The sequence below is a fragment of the Lotus japonicus genome, chromosome 5 (assembly GCF_012489685.1).
Source record: "Lotus japonicus ecotype B-129 chromosome 5, LjGifu_v1.2".
Classification (NCBI taxonomy): Eukaryota; Viridiplantae; Streptophyta; class Magnoliopsida; order Fabales; family Fabaceae; genus Lotus; species Lotus japonicus.
Window position 1 is genome coordinate 61,811,533 of NC_080045.1, and position 21,878 is coordinate 61,833,410.

General features: G+C 34.8%; 3 protein-coding genes across 4 annotated transcripts; 2 read left to right on the forward strand and 1 right to left on the reverse strand.

The window, feature by feature from the left end:
• Positions 1-9,130: 9,130 nt before the first annotated feature.
• LOC130720300 (receptor-like protein EIX2) lies at positions 9,131-13,131 on the forward strand. The gene is made up of 2 exons (XM_057570928.1): positions 9,131-12,524; positions 12,686-13,131. Exons 1-2 carry the CDS (start codon positions 9,271-9,273, stop codon positions 12,687-12,689), a joined length of 3,258 nt encoding a protein of 1,085 aa, XP_057426911.1. The 5' UTR covers positions 9,131-9,270; the 3' UTR covers positions 12,690-13,131.
• A 2,329-nt stretch (positions 13,132-15,460) lies between these two features.
• On the forward strand, positions 15,461-16,471 carry LOC130718242 (heavy metal-associated isoprenylated plant protein 39-like). Of its 2 annotated transcripts, none has more exons than XM_057568773.1 (3): positions 15,461-15,601; positions 15,794-15,875; positions 15,977-16,471. In XM_057568773.1, exons 1-3 carry the CDS (start codon positions 15,593-15,595, stop codon positions 16,168-16,170), a joined length of 285 nt encoding a protein of 94 aa, XP_057424756.1. In that variant the 5' UTR covers positions 15,461-15,592; the 3' UTR covers positions 16,171-16,471. The 2 variants fall into 2 exon arrangements, with proteins under 2 accessions (XP_057424756.1, XP_057424757.1); XM_057568774.1 differs by having other exon boundaries at positions 15,797-15,875.
• A 2,401-nt stretch (positions 16,472-18,872) lies between these two features.
• On the reverse strand, positions 18,873-20,882 carry LOC130718241 (pentatricopeptide repeat-containing protein At3g60050-like). Its single transcript, XM_057568772.1, has one exon. The coding sequence runs from the start codon at positions 20,544-20,546 to the stop codon at positions 19,104-19,106; it is 1,443 nt and encodes a 480-aa protein (XP_057424755.1). The 5' UTR covers positions 20,547-20,882; the 3' UTR covers positions 18,873-19,103.
• Positions 20,883-21,878: the final 996 nt, after the last annotated feature.

A 21,878-nucleotide genomic window follows, 5' to 3' on the forward strand; every position in this document is an offset into this window, starting at 1 on the left:
TTTTAAACTGCTGATTATGTTGACGAAGTTCATTGAGATCGTCCATGATCCGCTGAAGAACATCGGGAGGAACATCATTTTGTTGAACATGATTCCTCTCTCCGTTCGCCCCGGATCGAGTCACCATCGCGATGAGAAACGAAGCCTAGGAAAGTATCCAAGGCCCCACGGTGGGCGCCAATGTTCCGGTATGGAACCGCAGACTACGGCTAACCAATATCGAGAGCAAGCGAGAGTAAACAAAGTGAGTAAAATGCGTGAAAATGATAGGATCCCTGCCGCTTGGGCGGTCCTTCTTTATTTATAGTTGGGTTTTGATCCGGCTGGATCATGGGTTACCCGGCCCATTTAATACATGATTCGGTCAGCCTAAGTAATATACATATTGATCAGCCCATACCAGACCAATATATAAGTTTCATATTATCATGACATAAAAACTGTCATGATAATAGTACCATTTTCTCGAAATTGTATTAGAAATTTCATCTTAAGGTAAATATTCTACATGTATACTACATTTGCACTTTTTAAGGATAATATGTAAAGTGTGTTTTTTTGGGTACATATCTAAAGTGTGTAGTTTTTTTTTTTTTTGGTAAATAGGAAAATTAAACAACGAAACTACAAGCTAAACAAATCCTCCTGAAGAAACGGCAACAGCGCCGCCGGAGGAGAATCTAAATCAGTCTCCACACATTGCAATCTCGCCTCCTGACCTGCTAGCCAATTTGTTGGTACATTCCCTTCACGAGGAACATGCAAATCTTCACCTCCCAACTTCGCGAAAGCAAGAAATGAATATCCATCAACAAACTACCATATTGATGAAAATCATAGTGACCTTTCTTCACTGCTCGAACCAACTCTAGGCAATCAACACCACAAACAACCTTCTTCCAATTGTGACGCCAGAGAAACTTCAAACCCAATAACAGAGCTTGTATTTCCGCATAAAAGGATCCCCACCAGCAGCAGCCGCATAAAAACCTCCAAGCCAGGCCCCTGTGGAATCACGAACAAGACCCCCCATTCCAATCTGACGCTGAACATGATTGAAACCCCCATCCACCATACACGAACAAACCCACTTGGAGGTGGCTTCCAGCTAGCCCGTGTCCGCAACTCATTGAGTTTACTACTTAATTTGTAAGTTTATTTTTAATTTTAATCATTGGTTTTCAAACACCTCACACGCTAAGGTGAACCAAAATCACATAAAAAATTTAGCATTAATCTCACAAGTCACAATTAATCTTCTTTTGGCATCACACGCTATGTCTATGTTCACTTATGCCCCATTTTTAGTGGCATACTGAATTCTCCACCCAAAAAGCACGCAACTTTAATTTGTGTCTATTTCATGTCCTTGGAAGACCATTAAGTCAACATTATTTGATTGAATTTAAGAGCACCCCTCCGGTCTTTCGTCTTCGTCCACTCCTTGTTTGTATATGCATATTGCATATATGCATGGCTCCCTTCCTTCCACACGCTATATCAAAATTACGTTCTTGTTTCCTATGTTTTTCTCCAATCAAGGACAATATTGATAATGACAATTGAGAATCAATAATTTTTCATTTTTTAAAGAACTATATATTTAATTATTTATTATTTAACACGAAAATTATTATCAAATATGGGTGAAATTCATTCTTTCACGATATGGATTTAAAAATAAGAAGATAGATGAGAACTTTTCAATTTTGGTAAACATTTCATTTTATTTGATAATTTTTACTAAATAAAATAAGAAGTTTACATATAAACTAAAATGATTTATCCCGAATGATAGCTCAATTTATGTTTTCAATGTAAAAAAAAAAACTTTAGTAATTTTTTTTAATAAAAGTCGGTACCTCATTGATGTGCTTGAAGAAGAAGGGTCGGGCTACCGAAGTTAATGCAAAAAAATAAAAGAAAATAATTAAATGTATATTTGAAAATTCTTATATAATTAATTTTAAATTTAAAAAATTCTTATACAATTAGTTTCTATATAGCCAAATTCATTATATGAAAAAATAAGTTTGTTGAGTAGAGGTCTTAGACAGTGTCAAGTGGGCAATGGGTCGTAGTCCGCGGAAGAAGTTTGTTGGGTACGATTTAAGGGTATTATTGTAAACTGGATCATTAGTATCCCTATATATGTTTGTAACACTGAAACCCTAATTATTGTATTTAGAATGAATCAATAAATAGAACTATAGCTGCTCTATAGTCGCAGACGTAGGCAATTTGACTGAACAACGTGACCAAAGCTTTTGTATGTTTCTCTCTACTATGTTCTGTATTCGTGTTGTCGTTCAAACAAAGTTAATGAGTTTTGTCACAAAGGCATCTCAAAACATTATCGAGAATGTGATGTTTGAAACGTGATATTTGATCTCAGGTTTAGTACAAGTTTTAAAAATTCAATTTTCGGGTATAATGAATTCTTGGACATGCATGTAATTAAGTTACACATATTTTTTATAAATTTATTCTCATGTCAAAGAGTAGGAATCTTTCATTCTCATCTAACATTTCCGCCACATCAACAATTTATTAATTTACTAATTAAAATTAAAAAGATTTGCAACTAGTTAGTCTTATGTGACATAATGTGATTGGACATCGGTGTAAAACTTTTTTACACTGATAATGCATATTCATTAATCTCATATATAAATATCAAACATGTTTTTCATTCTGCTCCGTAATGACCTTATAATGAGATTCTTGATAAACATCATCCATGATTTCTTGCAATATCATTCCAAAACTTGTAACAAAACGCTTGTTCATTGATGTTTGTTCCAACTTTTTTTTTTTGAGCAAATTCCAACTTTCTTTTATCATTTGATTGAATTTAGCGGCCTAACCATCGAGCTCAAGTTTGCGTCCACTCCTTGAAGGCATATGGATCATTCCCACATACTATAAATCGAATTAATTAGTTATGACAGTTAGAATGTAATATATAATCCGACATACTATTAATTGAATTAGTTATTAGTTATGACAGTTAGAATGTAATACTCTCTTCGTTCCTATTTATAAGAACCAAATAGAAAATGCCCTTGGGTAGTGTTTGACCCAGCTTATTTTCGACTTAAAAGTCACTTTTAAGATAAAGTAGGGCCAAACAAATTTCATTAAAAAGTCATTGACTTAAAAGGTACTTATTTTTACTGAAGAAAAATGCTAAAAGTAACTTTTTAGAAAAAGATATTCCGAGGAGCTTTGAAAAAAAGTAGCTTTTTTTAATTCTTGCGTGAGCCAAATCTCGTGAAATCCTTGGCCTCTCTATCGTGTTTTCTTCTCTTCCTCTTGAAACCCTCGATGTATCCTCTGCGGCTGTGCAAGAGCAAACTCTCTTTTTCTGTTATCTTCCTCTGCGAACTGTTGTCGTCTTCCTATGCGATAACAATGGACTCACTTCTCTGCGAAAAGAAACTTCTCTTCTTTCTACTTTTCTTTGCTTTATCGCGGGAGTTGGGTTTGGAGCCCCACCCCTTAGGCTTTGCACCCCACTAAAATAGATACGGAATTTAAATTTCCGTATCAATACGGAAAATAAAATTCCGTATCTATTTTAGTATATAATGAGTGGTTGAAAATGTGACACGCATGCTTAAATACAGTACGGAATTTTAAGTTCCGTATTCAATATGGAGAATACGGAACTTTAAATTCCGTATTTGATAAAGTGGGGTGCAAAGCCCCATAGGTGGGGTGCCAAACCCAACTCCCGGATTCCTTTATCGCCATGGTAATTCATGATTGTGAGTTTTCCCCAGAAATAAGATATGCTTCATATTGGTTTTGGTGTTTAAATTCTCAAATTGGTTCATATCGTTCAGATTTATCATTTTCTTAAATTGGTTCGTATAGGTTTCTTAAATCAAAATCTGGTTCATATGGGTTTCTTAAATCAAAATCTGGTTCATATGGTTTTCTCAAATTGGTTCGCCGGAAGATTTCTGGTATTTGTCACCTGTGTGCTGGTTTTTGTGAGCCATGGTTCATATGGATTTTACACCTTGCGCAGGATTGGCTCATGTTTGTAGTGGGTAACTGGTACCCAGTGCATTAGTAGGTTCATTTTAACTTAAAAAGTAAAAAAAAAAACAAAAGATTGGGCAAACAGCTTCTACTTTTTTTAAAAGCTCTTAATTTTTACTTTGACTTAAAAGTAGCTTTTAAGTACAAAATAAGTTGGGTCAAACGAAGCCTGGTCTTTTTTATAAGAATCAACTTGAAATTTGTGGATAATTAATTATTTTTGGCAAGAATGCCCTTATTTAATTAAATTTCTCTCTCTTTCCACTTGCTATAGTATTAATGATGCATAAAAATTAAAAATAATGGGTGGAGGATAACTTTGGAAAGTTGATATAAATTGAAAACAAATTTAATACAATTATCTTGATTAGCTAAATTTCTTAAAGAGTGTGAAGTGGTTGCTTGTTTCTTATATTAAGGAACGGATGGAGTATAAAATTATGGGTAAATTGCACTCATCTTCTTTGAGGTTTATCATTGTATATTTCTTTTATTATTTAGCAAGACACTAACCACCCTTATTTTATTGCGAGCATTGCACTAACCTCCTTGAGGTTTATCATTATTGCACTAACATGTTCTAAGATTTATAATTATAACACTCGACCGTCTTTTATTATTCAAAATAGTATATGAAGGAAGAGAGGTGAATGCATTTTGCGAACTAGATAAGAAGTCTGTGCAATAATGTTAAACTTCAATGGAGGTGAGCGTAATTTTCCTAAAATCATTTATGTGATCCTAACAGGTTAAGTTATTGAAATAATTAGGTGTTTAACATGATATCATAGATATTTAATATAGGCTAAAAAGCACTTTTGACCCCTGATGTTTCAAGTTTGTGCAAATTATGCCCCTACTCTATTTTTGTCGACGTTTCTACCCCTCATGTTTTCAAACAGTGCACCTTCTACCCCTCCGTCAGTTAGACGTTAAAAAACTAACGGAACGGGTTGATTTGACTTTTTTTTTTATATTTTTTGGACCTGTCACGTGGAAATTACAAGTGAAATTGGAAAATGGGGGCATGAGAGATTCAAACTCAAGACCTATAAGTAGCAAAATATGCATTTAACCAGTTTCAGTTACATACATAATTGATATATACATGAAGCAAATTTAATTTATATCATTTTCTTGATCATCATCAACTTCATATACTCCTCTTCATAGTGACCTTTCCCCACTGCTCGAACCAACTCTAGACAATCAACTCCACAAACAACCTTCTTCCAATTGTGACGTCAGAGAAACTTCAAACCCAATAACAAAGCTTGTATTTCCGCATAAAAGGGATCCCCACCAGCAGCACCCGCATAAAAACCTCCAAGTCAGGCCCTGTGGAATCACGAACAAGACCCCCCATTCCCATCTGATGTTGAACATGATTGAAACCCCCATCCACCATACACGAAACAAACCCACTTGGAGATGGCTTCCCGCTAGCCCGTGTCCGCAACTCATTGAGTTTACTACTTAATTTGTTTTTTTTTTATATGCAAAGAATATATTGATTAAGCACAAGGAGTGCTAACCCATATACATAGAAAGAAAAGAAAAAAGAGAGAAGAAAGAAGGAAGCTAGTCTAAAGTTCCCACAAAAAATTGACTAGCCGAACCCCACCCTACAATGAAAACAAACTAAGTCTGGGTACTGTAAGTAATCAAATTAGCAAAGCTCCCCCCACAACATGACTATACTAGCCAATAATTGCTGCAACATTGAATATGGACCTGACATACTCCTAAACACACCCAGCTCACAACAGACATTGGAACTAAACTATCACAGCAACCTCTACGGCCCTGGCATGACAGCATCTCCCCCAAGATATCTGTCCCCAAGACACTACAGGGAGTGAATACAAGCATTTAGACAATTTTTCTATTCAAATAACGAGAACCCCACCCCTTTCATCTTATGCCGGATCTAATTTCAAGAGCGAAACTGAATTATATCTAACAAATAATCCTTATCAAACACTGCATCTCTAAAAATTATATCATTCCTATGGATCCTGTTTATTTTTAATTTTAATCATTGGTTTTCAAACACCTCACACGCTAAGGTGAACTAAAATCACATAAAAATTTTAGCATTAATCTCACAAGTCACAATTAATCTTCTTTTGGCATCACACGCTATGTCTATGTTCACTTAATTTGTGGCATACTGAATTCTCCACCCCAAAAAGCACGCAACTTTAACTTGTGTCTATTTCATGTCCTTGGAAGACCATTAAGTCAACATTATTTAATTTGATTGAATTTAAGAGCACCCCTCCGGTCTTCGTCTTCGTCCACTCCTTGTTTGTATATGCATATATGCATGGCTCCCTTCCTTCCACACGCTATATCAAAATTACGTTCTGGTTTCCTATGTTTTTCTCCAATCAAGGACAATATTGATAATGACAATTGAGAATCAATAATTTTTCATTTTTTAAAGTACTATATATTTAATTATTTGTTATTTAACACGAAAATTATTATCAAATATGGGTGAAATTCATTCTTTCACGACATGGATTTAAAAATAAGAAGATAGATGAGAACTTTTCAATTTTGGTAAACATTTCATTTTATTTGATAATTTTTACTAAATAAAATAAGAAGTTTACATATAAACTAAAAAGATTTATCCCGAATGATAGCTCAATTTATGTTTTCAATGTAAAAAAAAAAATCTTTAGTATTTTTTTTAATAAAAGTCGGCACCTAATTGATGTGCTTGAAGAAGAAGGGTCGGGCTACCGAAGTTAATGCAAAAAATAAAAGAAAATAATTAAATGTATATTTGAAAATTCTTATATAATTAATTTTAAATTTAAAAATTCTTATACAATTAGTTTCTATATAGCCAAATTCATTATATGAAAAAAGAAGTTTGTTGAGTAGAGGTCTTAGACAGTGTCAAGTGGGCAATGGGTCTTGGTTCGCGGGGAGAAGTTTGTTGGTACGGTTTAGGGGTATTATTGTAAACTGGATCATTAGTATCCCTATATATGTTTGTAACACTGAAACCCTAATTATTGTATTTAGAATGAATCAATAAACAGAACTATAGCTGCTCTATAGTCGCAGACGTAGGCAGTTTGGCCGAACAACGTGACCAAAGCTTTTGTATGTTTCTCTCTACTATGTTCTGTATTCGTGTTGTTGTTCTAACAAAGTTAATGAGTTTTGTCACAAAGGCATCTCAAAACATTATCGAGAATGTGATGTTTGAAAGGTGATATTTGATCTCAGGTTTAGTACAAGTTTTAAAAATTCAATTTTCGGGTATAATGAATTCTTGGACATGCATGTAATTAAGTTACACATATTTTTTATAAACTTATTTTCATGTCAAAGAGTAGGAATCTTTCATTCTCATCTAACATTTCCTCCACATCAATAATTTATTAATTTACTAATTAAAATTAAAAAGATTTGCAACTAGTTAGTCCTATGTGACATAATGTGATTGGACATCGGTGTAAAACTTCTTTACAATGACGATGGATATCCATTAATCTCATATATAAATATCAAACATGTTTTTCATTCTGCTCCGTAATGACCTTATAGTGAGATTCTTGATAAACATCATCCATGATTTCTTGCAATATCATTCCAAAACTTGTAACAAAACGCTTGTTCATTGATGTTTGTTCCAACTTTTTTTTTTTTTGAGCAAATTCCAACTTTCTTTATCATTTGATTGAATTTAGCGGCCTAACCATCGAGCTCAAGTTTGCGTCCACTCCTTGAAGGCATATGGATCATTCCCACATACTATAAATCGAATTAATTAGTTATGACAGTTAGAATGTAATATATAATCCGACATACTATTAATTGAATTAGTTATTAGTTATGACAGTTAGAATGTAATACTCCCTCCGTTTCTATTTATAAGAATCAAATAGAAAATGCCCTTGGTCTTTTTTATAAGAACCAAATTGAAATTTGTGGAGAATTAATTATTTTTGGCAAGAATGCCCTTATTTAATTGAATTTCTCTCTCTTTCTCTTTGCTATAGTATTAATGATGCATAAAAATTAAAAATAATGGGGGGAGGATAACTTTGGAAAGTTGATATAAATTGAAAACAAATTTAATGCAATTATCTTGATTAGCTAAATTTTTTAAAGAGTGTGAAGGGGTTGCTTGGTTCTTATATTAAGGAACGGAGGGAGTATAAAATTATGGGTAAATTGCACTCATCTTCTTTGAGGTTTATCATTGTATCTTTCTTTTATTATTTAGCAAGACATTAACCACCCTTATTTTATTGCGAACATTGCACTAACCTCCTTGAGGTTTATCATTATTGCACTAGCATGTTCTAAGATTTATAATTATAACACTCGACCGTCTTTTATTATTCAAAATAGGATATGAAGGAAGAGAGGTGAATGCATTTGCGAACTAGATAAGAAGTCTGTGCAATAATGTTAAACTTCAACGGAGGTGAGCGTAATTTTTCCTAAAATCATTTATGTGATCCTAACAGGTTAAGTTATTGAAATAATTAGGTGTTTAACATGATATCATAGATATTTAATATAATATCAGAGTTTTACTAAGGTTAGTTAGTTGTTTAAAGGCTAAAAAGCACTTTTGGCCCCTGATGTTTCAAGTTTGTGCAAATTCTGCCCCTACTCTATTTTTGTCGATGTTTCTACCCTTCATGTTTTCAAACAGTGCATCGTCTACCCCTCGTGTTTTCAAACAGTGCATCGTCTACCCCTCCGTCAGGGGTAGACGATGCACTATTTGAAAACATGAGGGGTAGAAACATCGACAAAAATAGATAGGGGCAGAATTTGCACAAACTTGAAACATCAGGGGCCAAAAATGCTTTTTAGCCTTGTTTAAATGTATGTTTTTGTCCGATTAAATGGTTAATGACTATATAATTAACATGAGTCAATGGTTTTTTTTATTTAACTTAACAAAAAAAATTAAACTATACTATTAAAGAAAATAAAGTACCAATTTTAATTTGCGTCAACAATACGTCAATCTTTTAAAAAAAAAAAAAAAATACGTCAACCTTAATTGAAAATCCAAAAGCTCGAGTTGATTACTGATTCCAGTTGGATGGTTCCACGAAATTCATCTACTAATCCTTACAAGTGAAAATGGTGTGAGTCTATATATATGTAAGGTTTGCGTGAGGGAATTATAGTGAAAGACACCATCAAAATACAATACAATTCTTCCTAATTAACATGGGAAGATACGTGAGTGGTGCTGCTGCATGTGTAGTCCTTCTCTTCCTGGCTGAAATTGCACAAGTGTGTTTCTTCTTGTGTGCAAATTCAAGCAGTGTCGTTGTCCCTCCTTGCATAGGACGAGAGAGGCAAGCTCTTCTTGAGTTCAAAGCTTCCTTTCAAAGTTATCCATCATTCAGCAGACTTTCCTCATGGAAAGAAACTACTAATTGTTGCGAATGGGAAGGCATAGGCTGTGACAATATCACCGGACATGTTGTCAAGCTTGATCTCAGGAATCCTTGCTTCCTGTCACCACCATATTGTTACTTTGAGTTGCAGGAAGAACATCGTGTATACGCTCCAAATGTGAATCCATCTTTACTGCAGTTGGAATACTTGGCTTATTTGGACTTGAGCGGAAATCATTTCAATTCAAGTCCAATACCAAGCTTCATTGGTTCTATGCAACGTTTGAGGTATCTTTCTCTCAGGTACTCTTCTTTTGGTGGGAGGATTCCGAATAGCCTTAGAAATCTCAAGAACCTGCACCTACTTGATCTCAGTGAAAATCATTTTGACGCCAGTAACATCACTTGGCTTTCTCAACTTCACTCACTCAAACACCTTGACTTGAGTTATATTGACTTGGGGAACACACGTGATTTGTTCCAGGTACTCAACATGCTTCCTTCCTTGTTAAATCTTAGCTTGTCGGGCTGTGGACTTGAAGACTCCCTCATTCCTCTCGGTGCTAATTTCCAAAACTTGACATCTCTTGTCCATCTTTATCTTTCAGATAATGAGCTTCATGGTCCACTCCTTGATGCTTTCAGAAACTTGTCTTCCATTGAATACCTCTATCTTTCATACAATGGGATCCACGGTCCAATTCCTGATGGTGTGTTTCAGAGCATGCCATCACTCGAGTATCTTGGTCTTGCGGGTAATGAGCTAAGTGGTCCAATTCCGTCCTGGTTTCGTAACTTTGAGAAGCTTACATTTCTTGATCTTTCATACAATGGGCTTCATGGTCCAATTCCTGATGGTGTGTTTCAGAGCATGCCATCACTCGAGTATCTTGATCTTGCGGATAATGAGCTAAGTGGTCCAATTCCTGATGGTGCACTACAAAACATGTCATCACTTGTATCTCTTCATCTTTCAAGGAATAGGCTCAGCGGTCCGATTCCTGAGGCTTTTCGAACCATGACTTCCATTAAATCCCTTTACCTTAATGACAACAATATCACTTCAATTCCATCATGGTTTGTTGAGTTAAAGACACTTCTCTACCTTGGCCTTTCATCAAATGAATTTACTACAACCAAATGTTCGCTTTCATCAATTCTCAGTAACATGTGTCATCTAAAGGGGTTATATTTCTCAGGGAACAAGTTCCGAGAAGAATCAATTGCAAAGTACCAATTATCTGGATGCAACAAATATGATCTAGAGGTATTGCATTTGTCTAATAATGAGATCAGTGGTCGCTTGCCAACTTGGTTGGGGCAACTTGTGAATTTAGAATATCTTGATCTCAGTTCAAATTTTTTCTCTGGACCCATTCCCTTATCTCTAGGAAAACTATCAAAGTTGAGATACCTAGACATGTCAAAAAATAAGTTGGATGGGGGAGTCCTTCCTGATAATATTGGACAACTTGTCAATTTAACAAACTTGGATATTTCTTCCAATAATTTTGTTGGTGTTATTCCTCAAACTCTGGGAAAACTTGTAAACCTACAAGGTCTTGACCTTTCAAACAATTCTTTTCATGGTCTCGTTCCTCAAAGTCTCAATCAACTTGTCTATTTAAATCTCGCCAACAACCAAATCAGCGGTTCACTTCCAAAAAATATTGGATATACAATGCCCTCTTTGTGGAACTTATTACTTGGAAATAACCACTTAAATGGTTCAATACCAATCTCTTTATGTGAAACTGTGTTTTACAACCTTGACCTTTCAAAGAACAACTTATCTGGTGAAATCCCAAATTGTGGGAAAAATCATCGACAAGCTTGGGAAGAAATAAATTTGTCATCAAACAAATTATCTGGGGTGATCCCAACCTCTCTATGCCAAACTAATCCAGCGAGACTTGTCCTTTCAAAGAACAATTTATCTGGTGAAATTCCAAATTGTTGGAAGAACGATGAACAGTGGGTAGAAATAGATTTGTCATCAAACAAATTATCTGGTGGGTTTCCAAGCTCATTTGGGAATCTTTCCCCATTGGAATGGTTGCATTTAGACAATAACATGCTCAAAGGTGAACTTCCAGTGTCTTTGAGAAATTTGAAGAATTTGTTGATTTTGGATCTTGGTGAGAATCAATTTTCAGGGAGCATACCACCATGGACTACAAACACATTTCCTTCACTGCAGATTCTTAGACTGCGGCAAAACATGTTGAGTGGTAGCATTCCTTCACAATTATGCCAACTTACATCACTGCAAATTTTGGACCTTTCTCGTAACAAATTAGAAGGTTCAATTCCTCGGTGCATAGGAAATCTTCAAGGAATGACTAGTAAAAAATCATTAGACGATTTTAGTGTGGTGGACTCGGCTGGTGCACCTGTTGAATGGTCCCCTGAAGCCGTAAAAGAAGTCATAAAAGGAGCTGAACGCGAGTACATCAAAATCTTGAAGCTTTTAGTCAACATGGACTTGTCAGAAAACAATTTGGTTGGATCCATTCCTAATGGAATAACCAGGCTCACAGGATTGCATGGCTTGAATCTGTCAAACAATCATTTGAAAGGAGAGATCCCTGAGATGATAGGGGAGATGAAATCAATTGAGTCTTTGGACCTATCTAATAACCATCTGTCAGGCACAATTCCAAATAGCATGTCTGCTTTGACTTCATTGAGCCATTTAAACTTATCACACAATAATCTTTCAGGACCAATTCCTAAAGGTAACCAACTTTTAACTCTGGATGACCCATCTATTTATGCTGAAAACCCTTATCTTTGCGGATCTCCACTCCCAAAATGTCCTGGTGATATTTCACATCAAGCTCCTAATAGCAAAAATGACGAAGATGAAGATGACAAGAAAGATAAGGTGGAAAAATTATGGTTCTACTTTGTCATAGCAGTTGGCTTTGCAACTGGTTTTTGGGGAGTTATTGGCACATTATTGTTCAAGAAGAATTGGAGGCATGCTTACTTCAGATGGGTGGAAGATGTAGCTGACAAGATTTATGTGGCAGTTGTGATCAAAGTTGCAAAGCCAATGATGAGAAACCACACTCACGGGTAACGTTATGTTTCTTCTATATATTTCTATTTCATTTTCTAAAACTGATTGTGAATACATAGATTCTTTTATTGAATGGTTCTGGTGTCCTCACATGCTCATTATATTCAACATTATTTTATGTCAATTGCATAGCTAATGAATCAAATTTCTTTGGCAGATGATAATGAAGAAAGTTGCATACCAGACGATGTTGGCAAGCTGGCTCAGGATTGCTTTTGTGTTTGTTGTTTTGTTTTTCCTCTTTATGTGCTTTTGTCCTTTCTGTTTTTGCCTTGGTGGTCCAGTCTCTGTTGCCTGACCCCTTATGCGATGTGTGTATCTAGGCATGAGATTTTATCTCATGGAACCTTCATTTATTCAATAACATGTTCCTCTTTCAAAAAAAAAAAAGTGATCTGGAGAAGGAGGCACAGAAATAAGTGTGGGAAAATAATGCCCTTTGAAAGAAGAAAAGAGCATATATATATATATAAACAACTTGTGGTGTTACATTTAAATTTGTATTACTTTTTTACCATGATTGCCTTCACTGGATTTGTACTATACATTATAGGGGCTCAAAATCCCTGCAGATGAATAATAATGTTTTACTATGGAGCATTGTGATATTGTTTTCTTAATGCTCTTATTATAAGGTATTTTTTTTTCTTCATGGATGTTCCATTTAGCAATGTTTAAATCAGATTGGTCATTGGACCGGCTGAGACTCCGGTTCAAAGTTTAATGATCAAACTGTGGATGAATTGAAATTGATTAAATAATAATTTTTAAAATATATAATATATAAAATCATAATGAATATAGAATAAAACATTCATAATAGAAAATAAAAATTACATTACATAATAGTTGCTTTATCTTGGTACAAATATATATATTCCAATGCATGATGTATCTTATGAGAGTAACTTTTTTTATATGAGAACATATGAAATTATAATCGTTAGGTCTAATTATGAATAATCAAGAAAAAGTCACATGACATTTGTAAGTGGTCACTTGACTATCACAAGACTATTAAATTATTTTAATCCTAACCATTTATGATTAGATAACGATCATGATTTGAGGATGATAGCTTTCATAGAAGAATGTTTTGATAAATACATGTTTTTATTTTAAATCAGAGTTTAATGGATATGCATTGTCGGTGTAAAACAGTTTTACACTGACTACCAATCACAATATGTCATGTAAGAGATAATAATTTTCATTTTAAATTTCAATTAAAACATAGATACGTTTTATGATGTGGCATTCAATTGGATGACTATGGCGGAATTCTTTAAATTAATATATAAAACTATTAAATTTTATTTCCTTCTTATTTTTCTTTTTCTTTTTAGTTAAAAAGTAATAATAATAGTTTTTTTATATAAGAAAACGAAAAACAAAGAGAGAAAAAACAATTTGGAGCGAAAACTAAACGAGAGTTTAAACCAAGAGACAACTAAATATTGATGATATTGTTTAGACTCTTTAAATTCAGAAGATTAGAGTAGAACGGAGAAAGCCAAGAAGAATTGGGGAACAAAGTAGAATTGAGAAGCAAATGCTACAAATAGAAATGCAATTTGAAGTTTGAACTACCAATTTACTATACAAATATAAAACATGCAACCGAGGAAACATTTTAAAATGAAAAAGGACCATAGGTAACAAATAGAAGAACATAGGCTACAAATAAACATGTAAAATTTTAAGTATGAACCATATAGGTAGTTACTAGTTAGGTACTAAATTAAAATGTGAGGTGGACATGTCACCACTACCAATATAAGTAGATTTTGTTTCTATCATTCAGACTGAAAGTGTACTTCACAAACTATGAAAGATTAAAAACATATAGGTACAATAAATCATGGTGTTTGATTGACAATTATCTTCAGGTAGAACGACCAAGTATCAAGTGAATAGGTTACTTCCATAAGCCATTGACTACAAAAGTTTGAAATATTGTTAAAAAAATCATAAGTTAATCTCTTTGTCATAGTTAATCTGATTTTGATCTCCAAATATTTTTTGACCGATTGTAGTCCCTCAATTTGTTCATTGTTGCAATTAAATATCTTCAATTTTACTTTAAACTCTCAAATTTCACTCCAAAATATTTACATAGAAATGAAATTTAATGATTTCATACATATAAAAATGATAAATGAACAAAATTACTTAATTTTAAAAGTAGGGAGAGACTTGATTAGCTCGATCACAAGCACATATGCATTAACAACGTTTCAAACGATTTTATTGCCAAGAAAATACAGGCTGGGATAATTCATATTGGGTTTGGAATAAAGGTTAGATATAATTAGACGCCTATAGGGTAGATGCACCCGAAATGACAAGGAGAGTAAAGAAGTAAATAAATGTGATGTATGATATGATGGAAAATTAGTAGAGATAATAAGAGAAAAAGTTGCAGATGGAAAAAAACAAGTGTACAAAAGCAATACTCTGGCACAAATATGAACACCATTGATGACTCAAGTTGAGCTAACCAACATTTAATTCATCAACTGTAAACTTAACTTCGAGCCACTATATTTTCCATGTAAGCCATTTGGATGGTTGCTGCGAAGTGACATGCTTTCCTTCTTAGTTGTCTTGTTTATGAAACTTGCCTCACTGGCATTATGGTGTAAAAGAAGCTCATGACATTAAATAATGGCTTAGCATGCACTCTTGGTGCAAATTAGCATGCATTTGAATACTGTTTATTGGTATCACATCTAGATATGCTTGTAATAATTTAGGTAGGAAAAGATAACAAGCAGGAGAGGAAAAAAACAAGAGAAATTTCAAATGGCACGTAAACATACCATCATCAAGTCAAACATGTTTTGTCCTATCTATGTGTACTATTGAGGTTCGCCATGCTTGGCCAGAAATTAATTAGCATTTCAAGTGTCCATCTTTTGGATGGTTAACACTAAACAAACACGCCCACTATTAGGGTATATACACAGTATATGAGTTATCAACAGCCGCACACCTTACTTACCTCATGTTGTTACAAAGGCCACAAGTTCTCTAGCCTTCATTCTCCTTCTTTAGATTCAGAATGGCTCAGGTACTGATTTTCTTTCATCTTCGATTTCCTGCAGAATATTTTTAGATTGTTAATATTCCAGATGTACATGTATTGTTTGGTTATATTTACGTGTGATTCAATTTTAAATGATTTGATTAAAACTTTACTTACCATTTTCTATCTTTTCTGTCTGTCTTCATGTGCTGTCCCTCACCCTCACTGAATCCATAGCAGAAGGTGGTGTTAAAGGTCCTCACTATGATAGATGACAAAACAAAGAAGAAAGCAATAGAGGCAACTGCAGATATCTATGGTGGATGTTTACTTGTCATTTATTTTTCACTTACCATTTCTTTTTCGTGTATAATTCAACTCAGGATGTATCTGTTTAACTGTTGATACTTTGATCAACAGGGGTTGATTCCATCGCTGCAGATGTGAAGGACCAGAAGCTAACAGTGATTGGTGAAATGGATCCAGTGGCAGTAGTGAAGAAGCTCAAGAAAGTAGGGAAGGTAGATATAATATCAGTTGGACCAGCCAAGGAAGAGAAGAAAGAGGAAAAGAAGGATGAGAAAAAAGAAGAGAAACCGGAGGAGAAAAAATAAAGATATATAATACATATCATCAGATTTTTCAAAATTTTCCCCTCTCTTTTGTTCATGCTTTTCCTGTGTAAAGGTACCATCAACCATGCTAAGCTGTGAAATCATTCATCTAGGTTCATGAATAACGAAATTTTTCCAAGGTACAAACCAAAAGAGGTCATAACTTTGATTGTGCATATAGGAATGGCTCCCTTATCTTACGCATGTAACTGGAGTTTCTTTCCCATTTTGTTCAATTGTAACTAACCAATTCAGTCCAGAATAATAAAATATGGCCAAAGCAATGGCATGTTCATGAATACACTTACATTTAGGATTCTGAGTTGCCAATCCCATAAGCAGAAAAATGAAGTACCTCTACCAGTATGAGGATGTATTATCCTGTAAAAGAATAAATGAACAGGACTTGGTATAATCACAAGAACAAAAACATTTCTTAGATCAGTTTCAAAAGTAAATCTAAAAAATGGTAAAAAATAAGTTGGCATACAATTGCGAACTGCCAGTTTTAATAATCTTCAGATTGGACAATTCCTTTTATAACTTGGGCACCGACATAATGAATAATCTTTAGTTAAATGAAAGGTCAAAACAGACCAAGAGGTAGATAAAAACAATGGAGTAGACAATTTGAAAACATGGGTTCCTTTTAGATTTTACCACCTGACACTAAGTACATGAAAAGCTGTACTTACACCGCCTAGGCGCCTACGAAAGATCACCAGCAAGATAAATCAGAAAAAATGAAGCCAAAATCTGTAAGTGTATGAAAAAGTTGAGGAGGACCATGGGAAAAACACTTGAATCTAATAGGTTATCAATAAAGTTTTATTAAGAACAATGGAGATGAAATTGGTGTACAAAAGCAACTGCAACTAGTTATCAAAAAGGAAAGCAGACCAACTACCAGTTCAGGGAGTGGCAATCCAAAAGAGAAAATAAAACATGGATTTAATCTTCAATGTCATTGTATGCACATGATAGTGTTTCTTCAGGCCAAGAAGAGTTGTTATCTACAACAAACTTCAACATGCACAATCCCATTGGCACCTGCAGTAAAACATGTCTTGCAAGGTGAAGACTACGTGATGCATAGCATCCTAACTGTTTAAACTTCCAGTTAATCTGCATAATGAGAAGAAGTCTATTTGTGAGTGCACATATCAAGCCGAACAAATGAACCATAACATTGACCTGACATTAAAAAGGGATGCATCTTCATCTGGAATATGACTATGGCTGTCTTTGAACCCACGAAGAAAAGCAACCAACCTTTTGAATGCACCAAGAAAAGCAACCAGCCTAAGCGTGTATGTCCAGGGAAACATAATAAATTAGTGCATCTTTGGCTCTTCGCAATATATTAAGCTGCTATTGCTTGCTCCAGATTTATGGAAACACACCAATGAACCAAGACATATAGTCTTACAACTCAACAATTCAAGGATTAATTATTCCAGCTGGTCACTGCTTACACACACACATATAATACAATATTTTATATATTTATACACTTATAAGTAATCCATCCATTTTCTGACAGAATTTGTTGTGTGATAACAACTGTGAGCATCCTCCAAGCAAACTACATTATAGTATGTGATATGGGTTTATTTGTTGAGAATGATAGTTCACAAGTGTATGACATGTTTCCTAACATCTAGAAAATTCAGATCCCGAATTTGTGCAATTGAAAGTATGAGGACCGTAGTAAAAGTAAGGGGACCAGAGGTGCAATTACAGCTAATTAGAAGGAATTTTAATTATAAATTTAAGGGTGAAGTATGTTGCTAGTACCTATAAAATTGCCAACAATAGGTTTGAGCTCCTGATTTAAAAAACTCCATTTTGCTCCCTCATTTTCTGAATTTGTATCATTTTAGCTTTTCTTAGGTTTGAGTACAAAATGATATATACTGAACAACTATAGTATAATGGACAAGTGTAGTATCAGAAATGGCATTTAGTTTTGGTACCACCTTTGTATGGTTTGGTTCATCATTTCATTAACATTAAGGACAAAAATGAGGCTATTTCAAAAAAATTGAGGAACCAAAGTGAGGTGATTTAAACATCACGGACAATTCTACAGGGGCTTAAGACATGCTTTACCCTAAATTTAACAACAAAATCATGAAATATAGGCATAAATATTCAGCTGATACAAAATGATGTCACTTCAAAAATCAAAAGACAATGGAGATAAACACAATAACGAAAATAATTCATGGATACTTTAATCGTTTAGAAAAAAATAACTAATAAATAAAGAATACACTCGAAAAATATTATATGAACCTCATTTTTCACTGACAGAAACTGTTGGCTATCCAGGTGATAGAAAGACAGGTTTTTCTCGAATGGACATGAACATCAGAATCTAATAACCTACAGGGGGGAACAGGGAAGGAACATCTGCCATTTCCAAAAGCTGGAGAGTAATAAGGGTGCCGAATAACTGATTACTGTCAAGCATCCAGATTATCAATCCTTTGCCTGTATCCACTTATTAAGCTATAGAGAGTTATGGCTAAAGCCAAAGAATTAATTCGCAAAACTCAAGTTTTAATCATTACTAAAGACCAAAATCAAAATAGTTGCTACCAAAAGTACATAATGTATACTTTATTACTTAAGTCTTGAGAAATAAGCTCTATGGCAGAAGCAGGCACAAATGAAACAAAAAGAAACACAGACTAAAATAATGAACAAGAGATATTGATCTTATATTATAAAAAAAAAATAGGCATACAGGTTTACATGTCAGTGACTCTGTAGAAAGAATGTATATCAGGGAAAAGGGGGACACCACATACTTTATTTTTCCAGCATCCAACCAGCTGAATAAGCAGCAGGTAATTGATCTTAGCTAACCAGATAAAAAGTTGATGCCCCATGAGTTAACATATCCAATGTGAAAGTCTAACTTACATCTATGTTTTATACCCCTTGAACCTTGAAAGCAAGTGGGCATACTTCCCCTTCTCCATCATCTGTCTCATCACTTCACGAGCATTAGCAACCTTTCCAGCATTCTGCAAACAACTCAGTAGTGAAACATAGACAACAGAGTTTGGACTACAACCTTTGGTCTCCATTTCCTTGAGCATTGAGCATGCTTCATCAAATTTTCCTGCCATACATAATCCCCGGATCATGGAATTGTATGTATAAACATTTGGCACTTGTTCTTTAGAAATCATCTCATGAAACATTTCCTGTGCTTTCTCAAGTTCACCAGCAACTACATATCCTGTTATCATTACAGTATAAGCCACCACATCTGGCATGCACCCGTTCTTTATCATTTCATCAAAAAAATGTTTGCAAGCATGCAGATTTCCTGCTCTGCTCAATCCATCTATCAACGTGGTGTAATGAAGCACAGTTGGCTCTATACCAGTTTCTCTCATTTGTTTTAAAAGATTAACAGCTGCGAGCGGTTTGTCCTCTTTACCGAGAAAGTGAAGAAGGAGGTTGTAGGTATGAAAATCTGGAGAAAATCCATTTCTGCCCATCTCTTTAAACAGTATCTGGAACTGGTCCAACTTCCCAAGTCTGTACTTGGCATACATGACAATATTGTAAGTTAAAATATCTGAGGAAAAACCATCAAGCAGCATCTGTTGATAAACCCACTCAATCAACTTGTACTGGTTTAAAACTAGAAGACTGTGTAGGATTGCATTGTAGGAGTGCTTAAAAGGCCTATAGTTGAACGTCTTCGACTTTATGAACGTCTCCACCAAATCCTTCGCCAAGCCTGCCTCACCACAAGTACGAATCAAAATATTGAAAGTACGAGCAGTAGCCGGAAACCCTTTCTCAATCATCTCACCAACCAACCTCCACAACGCCTTATACTCCTCACACTCAGCATATATATTCATAATCAAGTGATACGCATTCGCAGTGTGCTGATAAGCCTCCTGCTGACTACACCACACAAAAAACTTGTAGGCCAGCTTTGCACACCTAGTCCTATTCTCATGATTAATGCTCTTCAAAATTCCAACGAGAACCTCCCTCACAAGAAGCCCCGATGGCCTAACCTGCAACTCATCTAAAACCACCCTAGCATCAAGACCAGGACCATCTTGTCTCAGTATCTCAAGGACTCTCTTAGCATCTAACTTAACACTTTCTAAGAACCCTTTTCGAAGTGAAAAGGGTTTTTGGTTACCGCTCGACTCCTCATTCAACTGGAACCATTCATCCACAGAGGAATCATAATCTGAACCTAGTTTTTTCAAAGGCTCCTCAACACATTCAAACCCATCACCGCCAAACGGACGGTCGCATAATCGCCGCGAAATAATCAAACAATGAGATAATCTATGGACCATCTTTGGACCTAAACGGGCTAACAAATTCATGGTTTGAATTCCAACCCATCATCTCTGCAAGTGTGAAATGAGCAAATGACAAAAAATTCCCAGTAGTGGAATGGTGTTTCCTTGCTGTAGAAGGTTCCAGAAGGCGGTTTTGTTGGCGAGTTGATGGATGCTCATTGAGTCGAAAACCCAGAAGAGCAAGGAGGAAAAGGTGAAAGGGGGAAAATAGCGTACCGTGAAGAATGGTATTGTGAAGATTGCTGCATCATATGGAGGTCCAGTTCATTGTCTCTGGTGTGAAGCGAAGTACGATTGTGGAGAAAAATGGTGGAACTCTGCAAAACCCTAATACAGTGGAGTGGAGTGAGGAAGATGAACTAATACTCTTCAACGCATCGTTTCATTCAAATTTACTTTATTATAAGAAAACAATTTTTAATTACAAATTATTATATTTGTGAGTTCTATTTGAGAGAGTTTATATATCAAAGTTTAATAATGGGATTGGGTGCAATTTATTTTCCGATGTACCAAAACTATAAATAAAATATTTAATTTTTGATTTTACACTTGGAAAATTTGAGTTTAATATTATATCTTGTTAGAATTAAGTTGACATTAAAAATAAATAGAATAAAATAGCGAGTCATTGTTGTATATATTTATATAAATTAATTAATTAGTAAATTATATACATTGGTCGAAATTATCTTAAACGGGACAATCTTATGAATGAAAAAAAAACTTGGAGTGATAAAGGGAGATGGGGCGGTTATGAGGGGAGAAGAAGTTCGCAAATCTTGTAGTAGCGAAGGTGAGAGCACGGCAATGAAGATAATCACAAAGATAAGGGAAATCGAGAAGTTGTGCAACCAGCTATGCCCCATCATATAAGGGTGTGTAACTTTAGACCATGTTTCATTGGTCCTTATTAGGCGAACTCATACAATTATTATTTAAAAAAATGGTCCATTAACTAAGAGAGAAAAATAAAGCAAAATAGATTGACATTAGCTTTTTTTTTTGTCAAGCTTTGAATAAAGGTAGCCACTAGCCTATTATATACAAAACTTATTAGAGTTTATTTTTTAAAAATAAACAAAATTTTAGCCCGGACATTGATTCCACCTTTGACCCTCTCGAGTCTGGCTTTTCCGTAGTTAAATTTTCCTGAATTTGCTGTAGTCAAGGTTCTGTAATCATATGACAAAAATTTGACGACTCTTATTTAAAAGCTTGATTTCATGGTGTGCAATCATCTTTCTAAATTCGAGGCAGCTACCTTCTTCCTGGATAGACCACTGCAGGGGACAACAAAGGTGAATGTGGATGCGTCTTACCACGATGGTGGAGGAGCCAGCTACGGGATGGTGG